Source organism: Arvicola amphibius, chromosome 1 (assembly GCF_903992535.2).
Source record: "Arvicola amphibius chromosome 1, mArvAmp1.2, whole genome shotgun sequence".
Taxonomy (NCBI): domain Eukaryota; kingdom Metazoa; phylum Chordata; class Mammalia; order Rodentia; family Cricetidae; genus Arvicola; species Arvicola amphibius.
The window spans coordinates 124721633-124740223 of NC_052047.1; the positions used below are offsets into that span (position 1 = coordinate 124721633).

The 18591-nt window shown below is 46.8% G+C and overlaps 1 protein-coding gene across 2 annotated transcripts in view; it reads left to right on the forward strand.

Moving 5' to 3' along the window:
- Prkcb (protein kinase C beta) overlaps nt 1-18591 on the forward strand; it is a 342543-nt gene that overhangs the window by 290471 nt on the left and 33481 nt on the right. For both annotated transcript variants that reach the window (XM_038342586.1, XM_038342577.2), the window contains exons 13-16: nt 3700-3838; nt 8508-8588; nt 8836-8943; nt 15301-15441. In XM_038342586.1, the coding sequence (XP_038198514.1) occupies nt 3700-3838; nt 8508-8588; nt 8836-8943; nt 15301-15441 (469 nt within the window). The remainder of the gene's footprint in view (nt 1-3699; nt 3839-8507; nt 8589-8835; nt 8944-15300; nt 15442-18591) is intronic.

Here is an 18591-nt window from a genome sequence, read left to right on the forward strand (position 1 = left end):
TTTTTTTACAAAGTTCATTTCTTACCATAAAGACTAGAGACCCAACTGTAGCTATACATACCCATAACCCTAGAACATGGGAACACGAAGCAGGAAGGATGATGAGTCCAAAGCTAACCTGAGCTACATAGTGAGACATTATATTTAAAATAAGGAGATATGAGATGATCATATGCATAGCTTCTATAAGCAGGGCCAAGCCCATGACTCAGCCTTAGACATTCAGTTGTATTCACCCAATACTGTGGGTCAAGAAAACTGGTGACCAAGGAAAACCATAGGTGAGAATGGCCACAGCCACCAGCTGCAGCTGGTTTCCAGAGGCAAGAGGAGAAGCAGGTGTGGGCAGTAACGTGTAGAGTGCAGCTTCAGGACCTCGTGGAACAAGAAGCAATGTCTGTATCTAGTGGTAATGTCAGTGGAGCTTCGCTGTGCCCACTCTGCATTTCTATCAGGCGTGGTTCTGCCTTGTGAAGCCCCCCTGCTGTGTTCTCCATCCTCCTCAGAGATTCTGTCAACTCCTCGATAACTTTCTATAGATTCCCTTCCATATTAAAAACTCATTAAAGTTGTTTTCTGTTGTTCACTATTAAGAAACTCAATTGAAAGAGCTCTAGACATTAATAATCAAATGAAAATTGTAAAAATGCATGACAAAATATGTACAATTTTATGATTTCATATAAACTTCCTCTACAGTGGAAAAATATTTTCAAGTGTTACAAATCTCTTCCTTCTTCATTTAGATCTCTACTTGATAGCATGGGTCTTGCATGGTTTCTCCCTTCCCTTTCTTCCCTCCACACAATCCCATATACCTCTCCTCTCTCTCTTTCAAATTCATGGTCCCTTTTTTCATTAATTGTTGCACATATGTTTGTGCACACACATAGATTTCCAAATACATTAGTATAACCTGCTCAGTCTGCGGAATGTGACTTGTATGCATGTTTTCGGAGTGCTCATTTGGAGTTGGATAACCAAGCAATTGGTGTGCTCTTCCTTGGGGAAGATTATTTCTCCCACGCTAAGCGTTCCTTAGCTGCCTGTGGTTCTTTGTGTAGGGTCTTTCTCCCATCCATACTGGCACGTCTGTTGTAGTTGTCCTTGTTGAGCTCACATTTGGGCAAGTCATATAGGTGAGGCTTTATGGGTGTAGCTTCTGATGTTACTAGGAGACGCAATCTCACAGCAAACTCCCTGATCCTCTGGCTCTTACACTCTTTCCACCCCTTCTTCTGAGCATTAGGCGTGGGAGTTATGCTGTAGAGGTAGCCATTGTGATTGGGCCCCACAACTATGTCTGTCTATCAGGGATGCTTTTCTGTGATTGTTTCCATCTATTGCAAAAAGAAGTTTTCTTGATGCAGGGTGAGGACTACACTTACCTGTGGGTGTAAGGACAAATATTTAAGTATAGTTAGGGCTATGCTGCCTATGTAGAGTATGCATGATTTAGAAATCCCTGACCTCACTCGTCCTGGGTAGTGCAGTTCTTAAGGAAAGAAGATGACAAATTTTTCAACTTTCCTTTTCCAGGGAGCATGCTGCACACAGACGGGGGGTCAGCGGAGGCTAAAAGATCCTTTTTGTCAGGCTTAGTATCTGGTTTATTGATCGTTGACTCTGAGGTCAGTGCTGGTTTTCCTTAATGGAGTTCTTCGAGATAAATGTTCCAGCCCTCCAGACTAAGAGTTTGATACAGGGGAAAACTGCAGCCAAAGTAATTCAAGGCTGAGGGGATAGCTCAGTGGGCAAAGTTCAGGCATGAAGACCTGGGTTTAGATCCCCACCACCTACATACAAACGCTGGTTGTGGTAGCCCTCATCTAGAGCAGAGATAAGTGGTCCAGCTGCCTGTGTCTGGGCATATGGTCAAGCTAAGAGGAGTCATGTGTAGCGAACGCACACACGCATCTGGTGTGTTTCATTGTTACATGGTGCAGGACTCGTGGTTTCTAGCATGGCATTCGGAGATAATGCCTTGAAGACAGGTACGAAAACTGTCTAAGATCGGTCCCACAGGTGATGCCAAAGGTACTGGGAGGGAAGGTTGCTGTCTGTGATGGGTGCAATTTTCTCTGGGATGAAGATGGGATGAAGAGACCTCACAGATAGATAGGAGGTGTCAGGATATGTTGTTAAGATATCTACTCAGCTGAAGGGACCACAGCAACTCAATTCAGACTCACTTAGTGGAGGGATTTATTGGCTGCCATGGAGAAATATGTGGACACACCCGAAAGCATGTGCCCTTATAGGCGCTGATTTATCTTTATTAGCTTTCTGTTCTTCATCAGGGGACTCTGGAGCTTCTAAAATTATATTTTAGCACCTGCATCATCCCAGCATAAAAGAGCTTACCTCTTTACTCAGGGTAAAGGAGATGGTGTCAAGATTTTGATGGTTGGTTCTCCAATGGCTCACATGGCTGTTGTTGAACCAATCATTGTGAGCAGCTATTTTCATAGACAACTACAGTCACATCAGACCACCTTTGGGGCCAGAAGTCAAGTTCATCACCATCCCCATTACATGACTTGAGGATCAGGAAAGAAAGAGTTGTACAAGCCATGGGCATTCAGAACCTGATCAAGATTCTCCGAGATGGAGAGCTCTGAGTTAGGAAGTAGGTTCCATACCTCTTGGAGAACTGGACTTCCTTGTCTTCTGTTAGAACCAGAACAGTCTGCCCCATCAAGCATCCTTACGCACTGGTGCACAACACGTTGACACTGGAGTAGATATTCAGGGAGGAGCAAGTGTGATAGATAAACCCACGGGATGTGGGAGCAGTCTTACAGGCTGAAGACAGGCAGGAATTTCCCCGAGCATGAACCCTTCCTCCTTCACACAGATGGCAATATAGGGATGAGAGCAGAGCACAAACTCCTTAGATTAAAGCCCCGATTTTGCCATCTTAGAAGCCTGTCCTATAGCGACCTCTCTTTCCACTGTTATTATCTCTTTGTCGTCTTCCTTTTCACCATCTTGCCAATCAGAATCCAAATAACCATGACCATAGAGTGAAACATTAGTTATCTTGGCTCAACACCGGGGTTTAATTGGAATAGGAGAAATATGCTTACTTTTATCATTTGTAACTAATGCATCGAGCCCCAGGCATAGTGCCTGACACGTGGTAGATATGCAACAGATACCTATTGATTGAAGGAGCAGCTGGAGCTCCTGAATGCTGACCTTTATACTAGAAGAGCCAGGAATACTTGGAGCTAAAGTAACTTCTCTGAGTCTATGTTTTTTTGAACTCCATCATCTTCAGAGACATTTCAAAAAATACTATGTTCATGAAAAATATATCTTCTTATAGAACAGAACATATCTGAGGTATAAAGCCTAACTCGTGGGCTACTCTTGGATCCTGGAGTCAACTGTGGTTCTGTGTTCTTTGCTTTTCTAAGGGCTTCTCTCTTCCCTGAGATACTGTTGCATTGTGTCTTAGTGATACATTTGGCCCAGCTCACTCTAGAGAGAGAGAAAGCACAGAGGTCTGTGGACCCTTTATTATACTCCCCCTGCCAGACTGTGAGCTGCCCAAGGAACAAGCCTGTTTCATTTTACATGGGTGTCCTCGAAGCTCCCAGCACAGACATGTGATGTATTCATATCGAAGGACCGTTGGTTGACTTAAAATAAGCAGCACGTGACTAAGTTCCCAAACCCTTCTATCTACCACAGTGACCTAAAACTTGACAACGTGATGCTGGATTCCGAGGGGCACATCAAGATCGCAGACTTTGGCATGTGTAAGGAGAACATCTGGGATGGGGTGACAACCAAGACTTTCTGCGGCACTCCGGACTACATTGCCCCAGAGGTGAGCGCATGCTTCCACCGGCAGTGGTGTCTCTCCTGCTCCCACATGGCCATGAGAGGCCTGGGAAGGGTTGAGGGTGGTGCCTGGGAACCTTAGACTCGCTCGGGTCCTGCTCTCTGAGTTATTTCTCGGAGCGCTCACTTGTAAATCAGCAGCAGCTCAGGCTCCCAATGTGTCAAGGACTTAGGAAAATTTTTAAATAAAGCTCAAAAGAATGATCCAACACACATCAGTAAAAACACATCCATCATCAGGCTGCGATGGCTCGCAGCCATATGATGCCTCCTGATTATGACATTGGAGTGTTTGTTGAGAGTGAGAGACAGAAAGGGAACAGAGCCTCTGGGCTGACATGATGCAGCTGTGCTACATTGTGTCGTGGAGATGCATTCTAGGAGACCACAGATTTGTCTTCCGGGATGAAGATAAAGGTGAAAGGGTGATGTCTTATCTAACTAGTCCCCTCCCACTCACAGGAAGCGGTTAACCACTAGGTTTTCCCAACACGATATGGCATAGTAATTGGTGAGCTCATCTCACAGAGTCTTAGAGGGAGGGGCATCCAAGGATTATTCTTCTCATTGTTAGCTGTTAGTCGCTTGATAGACAAGAATTGTCTTGAAGTTTCCCTATCGGGCTAAAGAACGAGACATAATGTTGAAAATCTACATGTTCTGTGTTCAAGCAGCTCCCTTCTAGAAACATAGGCTGCACACAGAGATAACTGTACACAAGACACACAGAGAAAGGGCGTGCCTCCAAAGTCCTTCCTTCATCCCAGCATTATTTCTTAATAACGAAAAATAAGAGAGAACCTCAATATTTATGACTTATCAATAAAGGAACGATTCACCAACACACACCACATTTGGGTCAGGAGGTCACGTATCACCTTGGAAAGATCAAAGCATGTCTGTGCGAACTCACCTGAAACAATGTCCCTCAGTAGGATGAGAGCAGGGAGATGTGGTTTACACATCATAGAGAATATCACTCTTCACCAATCCAAGAGAGAAAGTTAAATGCAAATGAAAAAATGACATATTTTCAAGACCTATTGGTAAAAGAGCAAAATAAAATAAAATCAAGCTAGGCATGGTTGTACCCACCCGCCCTCTACGCATGCAGGAGGCTGAGATGGGAGGAACTTGAACTACATAGCAAAACCATTCCACAAATGAAAGATAAAAACAAAACGAAACACGCAAACAAGAAATAACAAATATGAAAGCCCTGTTCATAGACAGCAGCAGTAGCACCCAGAGTGCTGCTGTGTGTTCCCTCCGAGTACGCAGGTGCTCATGTAGAGGTGGAGAAAATCTGCCTGGGAGATGACACATGGATTTCAAATGCTGCCGAGGGTAAGGATGCTCCAGTCTGTCTGTGTGTCGTTGATGCATGCCGCGTGCGAGTTAAGTGTCCTTGTGTATCCCTGTGTGGCACACTCAGGATGGTTAGCATTTGACTAATTCTTCGTAGTAGCTGACCTACTCTGACATAGTCCCTGGGCGTATCCTTCGTTCAGAGAGTCCTAGTTCCCAACTCTAGCTATACTTAGAGTCATGGGGGGAGCTTTCAAATCTTTAGGAGGCCCAAATGTCACCTTTTACCCTTTGAATCAGAAATCCCTGTCTGGTCCTGGTCTCCCGCCAGTCCCGGCAGGTTACGGGGCTGCTGAGGACACCACACCCTGAACTGCGCTGTTGCTGGCCACCTCTTCCTTCAGCTCACTGTCAGGGGACTCTGTCCTTGGTCAGGTTTTGTTTTGGACTAGCCACATCACCTCTGGCAGCTTCTCTCACTTTCCCAGCTCTGTTTTCCTTGGTGAAAGGATTAACTTCTTGGGCTGTCAGGAGGAGCAAATAAAACACCAAGTACCTTAAAGGTGTGAAAACACGTTCACCGAGAAGCTTCTCACAGAGGCTGTGTCTTGCCATCACTTCTGTTCAGAGCACATTTCTTATTTACTTCTTCTTTTGTCTCATTATTCGTCTGTTTTAAATTTCCAAATAAAAAAATATGCATAGCTATAGCGAACAACATGTTTTGTACATGTGGAAGGGCTGAGTCGAGCTAATTTGCATATGTATAAACTCATGTACTTAAACTTTTTGCTTAAAATCTACACTCAGCAGTTAAAAAATATTACTATTGTATATGTATGTGGACATGCATATGCCACAACACACACGCATCTGTGGAGGCCAGGGGATAATTCTCTGGAGCTGGATCCCCCTGGCTTCTGGGATTGCATTCGGGTCACCAGGCTCATACAGCAACGTTTTATCCACTAAGACATCTCACTGGCTCTCAATGATTTCTTTTCAAGCACGGTTTTGCTGTGTGGCCCAGGCTGGCTTTGAACTCGTGGCGATCTTGCTGCCTTCGTATCTCAAGTGCTAGGATTGCAAGTGTGTGCTCCAGTCCCTGGCAGTCACCGTAGTTTTCAGATGCAGCTCATTGTTATTAACTGCCATAGCCAGGTTGTCCTGCAGAGCCCTGGAGCTCGTGACTCCTAGCTGATGGAAGTCTTTATCCTTGATCATCATCTTTGGGTTTCTGACTTGGAGGCAGAAGCCAGGGTGGGAGGCAGGCTTCAGGAAGCAGACATTGTCTTTATAACCGCATTTGCGCCAATGCCTTTATTGAGTAAAACAAGCAATAACTGAATTACAGAGCATCATAATGAAAGGCAACCTGAAGGATGAGATATAAGAGGTGCTCAGTATCTCATTCATTACAACAACCGCAATGCACGCATAGTGTATCTGGTCTGTAGAAAAAGTTAAGTACCTTTCCTTCAGGCCATGCTGGCAAATAGCTATAGGATACATTAGACCATCTGACCCACAAAGCTCAGCACTCAGCCTGTGCTGTGTCATCCTTGCCTTTGACACAGCTGCTTCTCCACTCTACACCCTGAATGGTAGTCACACAGCTATCAAAACCTGGCAGCCATAGGTGCCATTTGATTATTTAATTTATGGAAGCAATTGGACCATTGGGAATTTAAGACAGATTTTTGTGTGTATATACATTCAGTGGGATCCAGTGCAGAGATAAAACCCAATGGTGGGGACTGGTGATATGACTCCATGACTAGGCATGCCCACTGCTTTCCCAGAGGTCCCGAATTTGGTTCTCAGTACCCTTATGAGGTGGCTCATGACCCCTATAGCTTAAGCTCCAAGGGAATTTGAGCGAGACTCCAGGGCCACTGCACTCATATGCATGTGCTCATACGTAGATACATTTACTCATAATTCAAAGTAAAAATAAAATCCTAAAAAGCAACCAGTGTGCCAACAGACAAATCGTATGGAAATGCAGGGTGAAGAGCACGCTCCATGGAGTGAGTGTCTGTTGTAAAACAGCACAGGAGAGACCTTGGCAGGTGAAAGCCAGAGGCCTCACGGAGGGAGGGAGATAACTACACTATGCAGACAGGGCTTATGTGGGAGTTTTATTGAGATTTATAAAGCGAGTGGGGGAGGGAAGAGAGAAAGAGAAATACAGAGAGGAAGAGGAAGAAGAGGCAAGGACCAGTTTGCCTCTTCAGAAGAGCAGTGGGAAAAGAGAGATGGGGTGGGCGGAGCTTCTCTCTTAAAGGGACCTTTGCACCTGTGTACAGACTAGGCAGCAGCCGTAGGACCCTGGGCTGGCCAGGGTACTGCCTGGGTTCATCCTTCCAGGTGACAGGGGTCAGCATAATGCCTGAATCCTGACAGTGTCCACCTCTGAAGTGCCTGTGCTTAAGTAGAAGGCACACCCTGTTTAATATAGAGATATAGATACACACCCCTTTTACTATGTAGTCATGGATACATACCCCATTTAATATATAATCAATAACAAACACCCCATCTGATATACAGTCATGGAGGTATCTAGCAGGGGACAGACCTTGTTTGTCATGATTTTTCTCTTGACAAAGAATTATGGATAGTTTCTTACAATTTTTTTTTTTTACCATATCTTTACTTTCTGAATAAAACCAGAGGCAAAATAATCACAAATACGCTTACATTTTTAAACTGTTATATTTTAATCGTGGTTCAAACGAACCATACAGAGCTGGGAGTATGGGTCAGCGTAAGCCACCCAGAATTCATGAGGCCCTGAGTTGAATCCCCAGCTTCAAAAAAAAAAAAAAAAAAATCAAATAAGCCAAACAGATGAAAAACAAAAATCCCACGTTGTAAAATTTACCATCTTAACCGTCTTTAAATATGTGTCTCAGTAGCGTTAAGTCTATCAACATTATTGTGTAGATGTTTTTACTCTATAGTGAGAAACGGAAATAGCTGCTCCTCGGTAAAATGTCATGCACAGAAATCCAAAAACATCACACCGCCCCCGGTGCTTAAAACGGCAAGGTGGCACACACAGATGTTTGCCCAGCTGCAGGGGCCTTGGCGATGTGTGCCCTTCATTCCCCAAGCATCAAATGTGAGGCAACAGCTTGGGTACACCCTGTCCTCTCTGCTCACTGTGAGACCCCCCACCCCGCTCAAGTCTGGGAGTGTGTTAGCCATGGTCACCTTGCACAGAAGGTCAGAACCATACCTGAGACCCTCTGCCCCATCGCTAGCCCACTCTTCCTCTGTGAATTCAGTCTCCAGCCACGGGGGCTGCCTGCCGCTCTGATAGGCTGTCTTCTGTTTTCCAGATCATCGCTTATCAGCCCTATGGAAAGTCTGTGGACTGGTGGGCGTTTGGAGTGCTGCTCTATGAAATGCTGGCCGGCCAGGTAACTGAATTTTAAGTGATGTATGAGAAAATGGTCCTCCACTTCCAGCCACATGGTCTCTGAAGAAAGTGACAACTCGGTCATAGCTCATACATCTTAGCACCTCTGCCTTTCCTGGCCTTGGGATTGTTTATGTTTGTTGATCATCTTTTCTCTCATGAAAGCCCTGGCGTGTCTCACCTTGAGATGGGAGCTGGGAGGAGAGCCAGGCAAGGGCTCCTCTCCCACCCTGCCCTCTGCTCTACAGGCACCTTTTGAAGGGGAGGATGAGGATGAGCTGTTCCAGTCCATCATGGAGCACAATGTGGCATATCCCAAGTCCATGTCGAAGGAAGCTGTGGCCATCTGCAAAGGGGTAAGTTGTTTGGCACTCAAGGCTGGGACTACCATGCAAGGGGTGCAGGCTGTGCCCCAACTAGTAGGCGACAGAGGCTTAACATCTGTAGCTCTGCTGCCAACACCAGAGCCCAGCTATGAAGCTGTCCTCTCCCCAAAAAAGAGAGCTTCCTTCTCCATTGCACCAAGGTCTGTAGAGGCAGCTATGTTCTAGAGTCTTGTTTTTGGCTGGGCAGCAGTCTCAAGCCTTACACAAGGAAATACTTATGGAATGAAGGAGGTGGGAGACACAGAGACTCTGCCCAAGAGCTGGAACCATGGGAAGGGTGTAGTGTGGTCTACTTGCCTGCTCTACTGTTTGTGTGTGTTCAGTTAATATTAAAATTCTGTGGCTTTTGGTGTAAGAATGTTCCAGGCAGTGTTGATTTTAAGTGATTGCCTGGATAAGATGATTTAAATGTACTGTTCCCAAAGCTGCCCGCATCTTGTAGTGCACAGGCGTGCAAACACTTATGTACACACATACACACAGTTGAAAGGGCACAGACAGTTACATACATGTCTGTAGTACCTGAGAAGAAAGCCCGACAGGAGTTTACAGGTAAGGACTGTCTGTGCTACATCTTGTGTTGGCTTCAACCTTTGCTTTTCAACTATACAGACTGAGGCTCCATCCCAGAGATTAAGTCTGAGTCCTAGTGTTCTAAAACTCCACCAACACCCCACACCCCTGCCCCACAATGTGGCTCAGAACGCAGTGCCTTTAAGCACAATGTCCAAAGGATGCACTCTCTCAACCATGACCATAGCGTGCAAGCTGCACTCTGAGACAGAGGGAACTGCGTGTAAGGACTGAGTTTGTTTTTTTTAATTAAAAATTTCTACCTCCTCCCATTTCCATACCCCTCATCCCTCCCCCTCCCCCTCCCTCTCCAGTCCAAAGAGCAGTCAGGGTTCCCTGCCCTGTGGGAAGTCCAAGGTCCTCCCCACCTCCATCCAGGTCTAGGAAGGTGAGCGTCCAAACAGACTAGTTTCCCACAAAGCCAGTACATGCAGTAGGATCAAAACCCAGTGCCATTGTCCTTGGCTTCTCAGTCAGCCCTCCTTGTCAGCCACGTTCAGAGAGACTGGTTTGATCACATGCTCCATCAGTCCCAGTCCAGATGGCCTTGGTGAGCTCCCATTAGATCAGCCCCACCATCTCAGTGGGTGGGCGCACCCCTCGTGGTCCTGACTTCCTTGCTCATGTTCTCCCTCCTTCTGCTTCTCATTTAGACCTTAGGAGCTCAGTGCAGTGCTCCAATGTGGGTCTCTGTCTCTAGCTTCATCCATCTCCAGGAATGGGACAGTTGGGATGGAGGAAGGGTGGATATGGGAGCAGGGAAGTATATATCTTAATTAAGGGAGCCATTTTAAGGTTGGCGAGAGATTTGACTCTAGAGATGTTTCCAGGTGTCCATGGAGATATCCCCAGCTAGATCCTTGGGCAGCTGAGGAGAGGGATCCTGAAATAGTCCTATCCTGTAGCCATACTGATGAATGTCTTGCATATCACCATAGAACCTTCATCTGGCGATGGATGAAGCTAAGGACTGAGTTTTTGCAAAGGCCTTCCCACCAGCCAACAATGAAGGCGAGGTCTAAAGGTTAGACTCTGGCCATGCCTGAGCACAGGGCTCCCCTTGTGTGTCTACACATGTCAGGGCTGTAGTCATAGATCTCTGGGATATTGCATATTCCCCCTGCCCTACTCAGCCGGGCTCTTCTTGACCCTAGTCAGAAGCCGTCTATGGTGGCTTTGGCTAAGGAAATCAGCAACAATCAGGCAGCTCGGCCTGAGTCTTGGCCCCAATGACATGAGCTGGGCCAACCTCACAGCTTGAAACTACCTTGTAACACTACCTGAACTCCCACCTGGCCAGTCACCTGAGCGTGGTGTTCGAGCTGTACAAGTGAGGATGTAGACATCTCTCGGGAAGCCACGTGTGAATTAGCCTCAGTCTCAAGTTAAATTGGTTCCAGATTTTTATTTCCCTTGGAGGGTGTGAGGCAGGGAGAGAAGAAAAACCAGGAGCATAGAGGAGATTCAAGGGTTTATCTGGAGCATTGGCAAAGCCCAAAGATAAGAGGCCAACGGGGCTCCTGGAGACCTTCTATCAGGAGAGAAGTGGGAGAAAGTCAATCACGAAGACTTTGTTTAATGATTCCCAACATCTGAAGGTCTAGATGTTCCCTAAAACCCTTAGGTTTTCAGCTGCCACGTTGGCCTGTCATTCCTACAAAGCATCTGTTTGTAAGATTGGAAATCACAGTCCCCTCTAGATGGGATGTGCCTTCTCCAGTTTGTAAAAACAAACAAACAAAAACAACAGCCAGATTCTATCTGGGTTCAAATTCAAATCCAAAGATATGAGTCACTATGATCATGGGGAAGCTGTTTGACCTGATTTACGGATTGAGGCCAATAACAGCACCGCACATAGGGTCCTTTGATGATTTAACCAGTTAAAGCCTATAAATCACTTAGACCAGAGCCTGGATTCTGCTCCAGAACCCTCGGGCCATCTCCAATATGACTAATGCTGTCACTACTCTGTCTGGTGCCAGGCTCCTCTTGGCATTTGAGCTTGTGTCCCCCTGCGACAGGGGAATTTGAAAAATGAAGGATTTAGGAGATCAAAAGACCCCCTGTAAATCCGCATCCTCTCATTTCTTAAGTGTGTGGTTTTGAGCGATTCCCTTGAATCCTTAGGCCCCTTCCTCTTCTTCAGCTCTCAAAACAGAATAAAAGCACTTAATGCGCCATTTCCCAGGCCGTTGAGCGAGGTCGTGGAAGAGGACTCTTGTCGCATGGCTAGTGTGTAGTAGGTGTCCAGTGCACGCTCACGGGCTTCCACTTCCCAAGTCCACCCCTGCCTGGACAGCTGGGGGGTTCTAAGTGGGTCACGGAGGAGAGAAAGTTTTCCAGGTCAGCTGCCTTCAGCTTCAGCTCCAATTAGCACTTTGCCTGGTGGAGCGGTTTCCTATCAATCCAGGATCCATAACCTTCATGATGGACCGGAGTGCCTCTCTTCGCTGGCAGTGTTGGGGGCAGTGCTCTGCGGTCGGTGGGCGGAGTTCAGTGTGGGCTCTCTCCTCAAGGCTGCTACTCCTTCGAAGTAGGGTTGATGCTTAAGCCAAGAGCCAGAAGCTTCCTCCAGAGCAGAGGGCCCCAGGAGAGGAGTCTGGGAGGTGAGCCGAGATGGGAACGGTGATTACATCCAGCTGTCTACATGGCCTCAGGCACCAGAGCGGAGTGTGGGAGCCAGGCAGAGCCTCCTCCCGCCCTGTGTGCCCACAGTGGCATGTCTTTGCTTGTCCTCTCCCTGCCTACAAGAGATCTGAAAACAGACATCTTTCCCACAGATACCATCTTCTTGTATATGTCTAGCTCATTAAAAAACCCTATTTTCCAGCATGAAAGCAGAAAAGGTCTGCTTAGATTTCCATGGCCAGTATGCTGAAAGCAGACAGAAGCCTAGACTGGCAAGTTGAAGTAAAAATAAACAGAGACTGAGTTACAGTGGGCTGAGAGAGCTGAGCTATTCAAAACCCGACCCTGGGGCTGGGGAGGAGGCTCTGTGGGTAAAGTACTTGCCATGCATGAAGACCCGGGTTCAGTCCTCAGAACTCACATAAAAAAGCCAAGTATGGTGGCACACATCCGTCATCTCAGTAATGGGTAGGTAGAGACCAGAGGGTTTCTGGGGCTCACTGACTAGCTAGCCTAGCTAAATTGGGGGAGTTCCAGGCAAACAAGGCAGAGAGTGACTGAGGAAGACATGAGAGGCAGATCTCTGGGCTCCACATGTACATGCACTCACACACAAATGTATACACACATCCACACACTCGCCTAGCCCTTCTCCTTGGCTGTGTGATGTTAGGTGGATGATTTTACTTCTCTGGTCTAGTTTTCTTATAGAGAAAACAGGAAAAATAGTTGCTGAAGCCTCAGAGTGTTTCTGTAAGATTCAAGAGTTATAGATAATGGCTGGGCTACCTTTAGCACAGACACATACTGTGCTCAGTCCACAGAAACATTATTGGTGTTGGTGTTATTATTATCGAGGCTGAGACTGTCTAGATCAGTGGTTCTCAACCTGTGGATCACAACCCCTTGGGGTCACCTACGATCATTGGAAAACACAGATATTTATATTATAATTCATTACAGTTACGAAGTAGCAATGAAAATAATTTTATGGTCGTGGATCTCCACAACACGAGGAGCTGTATTAAGGGGTCACAGTATTAAAAAGGTTGAAAAACACTGTCCTAGACTTTCTTTCTATCCATCCAAACCCAACATAAATGCCAAGGCTTGACTTAATTTGCTTGCCCTCCATCGACTTTTCCTGACCAAGCCAGACCACAAATACCTCTGGGAAAACCACATGCAGAGTGTATTAAGTGAGGACATGACCACTCCAAGGTTGAGGAGAAGGTTTTTAATGTAGATATGAGAGAGAGAGAGAGCGCACAGCCAGGGACATTTGGAAGAGTCCAGAGCAGGGAGAGAAAACAGTATACTGAGCATGACCAGCCGACTAAACCAGGCCATGAAAGGAGAGTGGGGAGGGTGAGAGAGGAAGAGAACAAAGAACAGACAAAGGTGACCAAGAGAGGGGTGCAAAAGAGGGAGCAAGAGAGAGGGGGGCAAAAGATAAGCTGGAGAAGTTTAGGATGGGGGGAGCAGGTGAGAAGAGCCACGGGTACCTGAAGGCCAGTGTGTGCTTTGGTATGCTGGAGGCATCACAACTAGTCATTTGTCCCGAGTTTCTCTCTCTCTCTCTCTCTCTCTCTCTCTCTCTCTCTCTCTCTCTCTCTTTCTCTCTCTCTCTCTCTCTCTCTCTCTGTCATCTGCCACTTTGATACAGGATCTCCTTATGAAGCCCAAGCTGGCCTTGGGCTCCTGCAATCCTCCTGTCTCAGTCTATGAAGTGCTAGAATCACAAGCTTACAGCATCATGCCTGGCTCCCATTTCTCTTAAAAACCCAAATTTTGTCTGGGCCAAGGCGGTGCACGCCTTTAATCTCAGCACTCGGGAGGCAGAGGCAGGGGGATCTCTGTGAGATAGAGGCCAGCCTGGTCTACAAGAGCTGGTTCCAGAATAGGCTCCAAAGCAGCACAGAGAAACCCTGTATGGGGAGGGGGGGTAGATTTTTTGGAGCTAGGCTGGAGAGGGACGGATCTCACCTGTTGTCACTCTGCAAGTCCTTATTGTTGTTTGAGTTCTCCGGGGACCAGTTGCCTTGTCATTTCACCTGGGAAAAGGAGCTGAGAACACTGAGTTTGAGGTAGTTTGGCCCCTTGGGAGATAAAGCACACAGGGACAGTGTGTGCCTGTGGCTGCGGGGCATCTCGCAGGCAGGAGTCAAGTCGAATGTGCAGCAGTTCAGAATGAAGTGCTAGGTTCCTTCTTTAGCCACAGTCATCCAATTGTGGGCAAACCCCGGGGTGCTTGGTGTCAGCTCGGTGTCAGCTCGGCTTTGCAGCTCACTCCTTTCCCTTGTTTCTATGTCCCCTCTCTTTTGGAATCGCCACCTCCTCCTCCTCCTTTCTCTCATCTGTTCCCTTGCCGGCATCTTGAGATCAGAGACCCTCGTGTGTGGCTTCAGGTTCTAACAGGAAGCCTGGCTGGTTTCATCTCCACATCTATTCATCTTGTTATTTAGCACTGGCTGGCAGACACAAAGATGGGGAGTTTTGATAATTAAGTAATTTAAACAGAACACCAAAGAAACCTCAGCGGAGGGTGATGTGTGATACGGGGAAAATGAGCTGGGCTAGGTTTTGACTATTTAATGAGCCTTCTGAAAGTAATTACTTGAAACTTGGGTCCATTTGACTAATATTTTTGTTTGTTGTTGTTTTTTTTTTCACTTCACAAGTGCTTTGCTGAGAAATGCAAACAGCCTCTGAATGAATGCATCCTTCCAGGTGGTCAAATGTCAGTGTTTCTCACGATAGGAGGGGAAGGGGTTTTGAAGATATAGCAACTGTCTTCCTTAGGTGCACCTGTAACACACAAGACTCATTCTTGAACCCACATGCAGCTTGTGACATTTTTAACGTGAAGTTCAAGGCCGCATTGGAGCTTTGATTTGATTTAGCTCTGTGGGAGTTTGCTCTGGGATGGGCATCATTTTAGGCTTCTCTCCCACAGAGACCTGGCTAAGAAACTGTCACTAGTATGAACCCTCCAACAGTAAGACCAGTTGATATTCTGCACTGTGCACCTTTCCTCCCTCGTTGGGATAACTGTTTCTCACAGCTCTCACTTCCTGGCCTGCAATCTGTTCAATGTTTTTTTTTTCTTTCCCCCTCTTTTAGCTAATGACCAAACACCCAGGCAAGCGTCTGGGTTGTGGACCTGAAGGGGAACGAGACATTAAAGAACATGCATTTTTCCGGTATATTGACTGGGAGAAACTCGAACGCAAGGAGATTCAGCCACCATATAAACCAAAAGCTGTAAGTAAACTCCCCTCTTTGGCGGGCTGGTCCTCAGATACAAGATGTTCTTTCTTTTGCAGGTGTGTGCCTTGAATGCTTTGTGGGGTGTGCACATCAACACATCCACTTGAATATGTCTGTGCGTGCCTCCCTCCCCATTTGCTTCCAAGTCACTGGATACCAACATGGAGATTTCTATTGCAAAGCCAGGCCTCTGTAAATAATGGGGAAGGCAATTGATATGGAGGTTTTTGTTGTTGTTGTTGTTGTTGCTGCTCGGATTCAATTACTGTAACTGTTGGAGCTGACACCTTTGTGGGGGATGGTTCTTGGGTGAGCAGAGTCCAGACGTCTTCTGGAAATGGGATGAAGAATCTAATCTTGCCCTCCTTCCTTCCTCAGTTCAACCGCGTCGTTTTCTCTCCAGACTGACATTGAAAAGGTCATGTTGTTTATCTCAATGGTATTTCAATTGAATTCAGACACAAACAATACTACCTCTGATTCGGTAACCGAGAGCGGTTCACCAGCCAGCCCTTTCCCCAGGTGAAGGAACGGGAAGCAGAGGTTGAGACTCCTGACCCACAGACTTCCTGGAGGCTGGATGTAGATAGGCTTTCAGGCAGAATAAACAACTTCCCATTTCCCTATAATCCATGGGAGAAATTTGCCACTCCAAAGACCCAGTAGGATTCTTGCGGGCTTCTGGGGTGGGAAGGGTGGGCATTGGCTCCTGTGTGGATCAGAACTGTGATTCTGTTGGGTGGCTATTTCTTTGTTAGTGATAAGTACAGTGCAGACCTGGAGGCTTTATTACAATGCTGTGAAACCACTGAGGGGAGCTGAAAAATGAACATAAACATTGTCATTGACACCTGAAGTTGTAGGGGGTCTCAGTTTTCAGGTGAAGAAGGTGATAATGATAGTTATTTCGATGTGGTAATTGTTAATTTCTTGAGCACTTATTATGTGCTAGGTGCCATGTTAAGCATTTCACATACAACATCTAATTAAACCCTCACAACAGCCTCGAAGGCTGGTTATTGCTCTGGGAGCTGGGAGAAGGCAGAGACTCCCAGAGGTTAAATGCGCAGACCATAGCCACCTAACTGCTGTGGGATGGGACAAAGGGAGAACCATATCCTAGACAGGCTAGCTCCATTGGAAGCTTTCTAGAACGTCTAGGGAAAAGGGACAAGAAAATCTCTCAGGTAGCTCTCCCAAGAGCCCTATAAAAGTACCCTGTCTTTTTGCTCCGGATGCCTAGAACTACAGCCTGGCAGCCCTCCTGCTGAGCCTCTTGCTGAATGCATCTGAGTGCTGAGAAGACAGCCTCAATGGAAGCAGTCAGTTCCAGACTGGGACTTTTCTCCATTGTTGAATATTCTAGATTAATACTTGACCCGTCTTCCCAAAATGTCCAGCAGAGACCCGCCCTCTCTAGACCCTCTGGAGACTTGTGAGCTTATATTTGGAATCCTGACATCCTGTAAACCCCTCCTGAAAGCACACCCATATGATGTTGTTTCCGAGTGTCGTATCATTCCTCTCAAACAGTAACACAGGCCGGAGCATGGCACTCTAAACAGCATCTGACCAACAGAGAGTAGCCGCTGTCTCCTGACTGTTTTAGAGACGGTAAAAACCCGTCAAGTGCTCTCTGACCTATTCATTTGTCATTCTCTGTAATGCAGCGAGACAATGGCTTCTGCATGGAGGATCGCTGTGATACACTCAGGCACTTGGGATGAGCCCAGTACACAACAGGTTCTCAAAGAGAATTGATTATGGTGGGCAGCGATGCCACAGAGTAGTTAGTGTCTTGGGTTTAGGATTTTTGGGAGGCAAGTTAGTAGTACTGTCCCTTAGGTGGCGTCTGTGCTCGGCCCTGGGGTGGAGATGGGGCCGCTTGTCCTTGGCACTACAGCTGCCTTTACTGAACCCACTGGGAATAAATGAAAAGGTGATTTGGAAGGGGTGGACAAACTCTTTCTTCAGGAAACTGGTGTTTCAGAGGTAAGGCAATGACGTTTGTGTGTGTGTGTGCGTGTGTGTGGTGTACAAGTATATGAGCATATTTGTGTACAGGAGGTATACATGTGCAGGTGGAGACCTGAAGGTGGCTACTGGACTCTTCCTTGATTGCTTTCCACCTTCTTCACTGTGACAGGGTCTCCCACATAAACCCAGATCACTGATAGAACTGGCTTGGCTAGCCAGGTTGATATGAAGGCCCTGTCTCAGTTTCTTAAGATCTGGAATTACAAGTGGACTGTCACACACACACACACACACACACAGAGAGAGAGAGAGAGAGAGAGAGAGAGAGAGAGAGAGAGAGAGAGAGAGAGAGAGAGAGAGAGAGAGAGAGAGAGAGAGAGAGAGAGCATTTGTATGGATTCAGGAGATCCAAGCTCTTCTAGCCATTATGCTTGCACAGAAAGCATTTAACCCCCTCAAGTCATCTCAACAGTGCCCCCTCCACTTAGTTTTTGCAAGACTACTTGTAAAGCCTCAAAATGTGAACCTCGCCTTTCCATACTCTGCCCAGGTTCATTAGCACTGGACATTAGGAGCTCGTGTTTGGGTTGCAGACCAATGGCTTTCAAATGGTGGTCCCGGGGCCAGCAGCGACAGCATCAATCTTAACCATGTTCAAATGAAATGGCTAGGACCCAACCCTAGACACCCCGAATCAGGAAGTCCTGTAGCAGAGTTTGATGCCGTGAGTCCAGGAAGCCCTGCAGGGAATCTGAGGTATGCTCTAGGCTGAGAGAATCACTCAGGCTGGGGAGAGCCCCAGAAGCCAAAGGAAGGTGGCAGAGAGAGGAGCTAGTTACATGAGAGACTGGCTGTCTGTCATTTGGGGGTGGGGTGGTGACTTTGGCATGCATCGCAGACTGAGTTTCAGGTACTTCAAAGAAAGAAGGCAGGCTGTGAGGGACAGGGGAAGGATGGAACGCCACGGTGAAGAGCTGAGGCTTGGCCATGTCCAGGCTTCATGCTTCCATTAGAAGCTGGGAACCAGGACTTCTTAACAGAAATCTCACTATTTCTTCATAATTGGCAACAAATGTTTAAAAATTAAACAGCGTTCAGGGCAAATAAAAACACACCTATGGCCCACATGTGGCTCGTAGAGTATTTTGTAACCTCCTGGAGTATTGA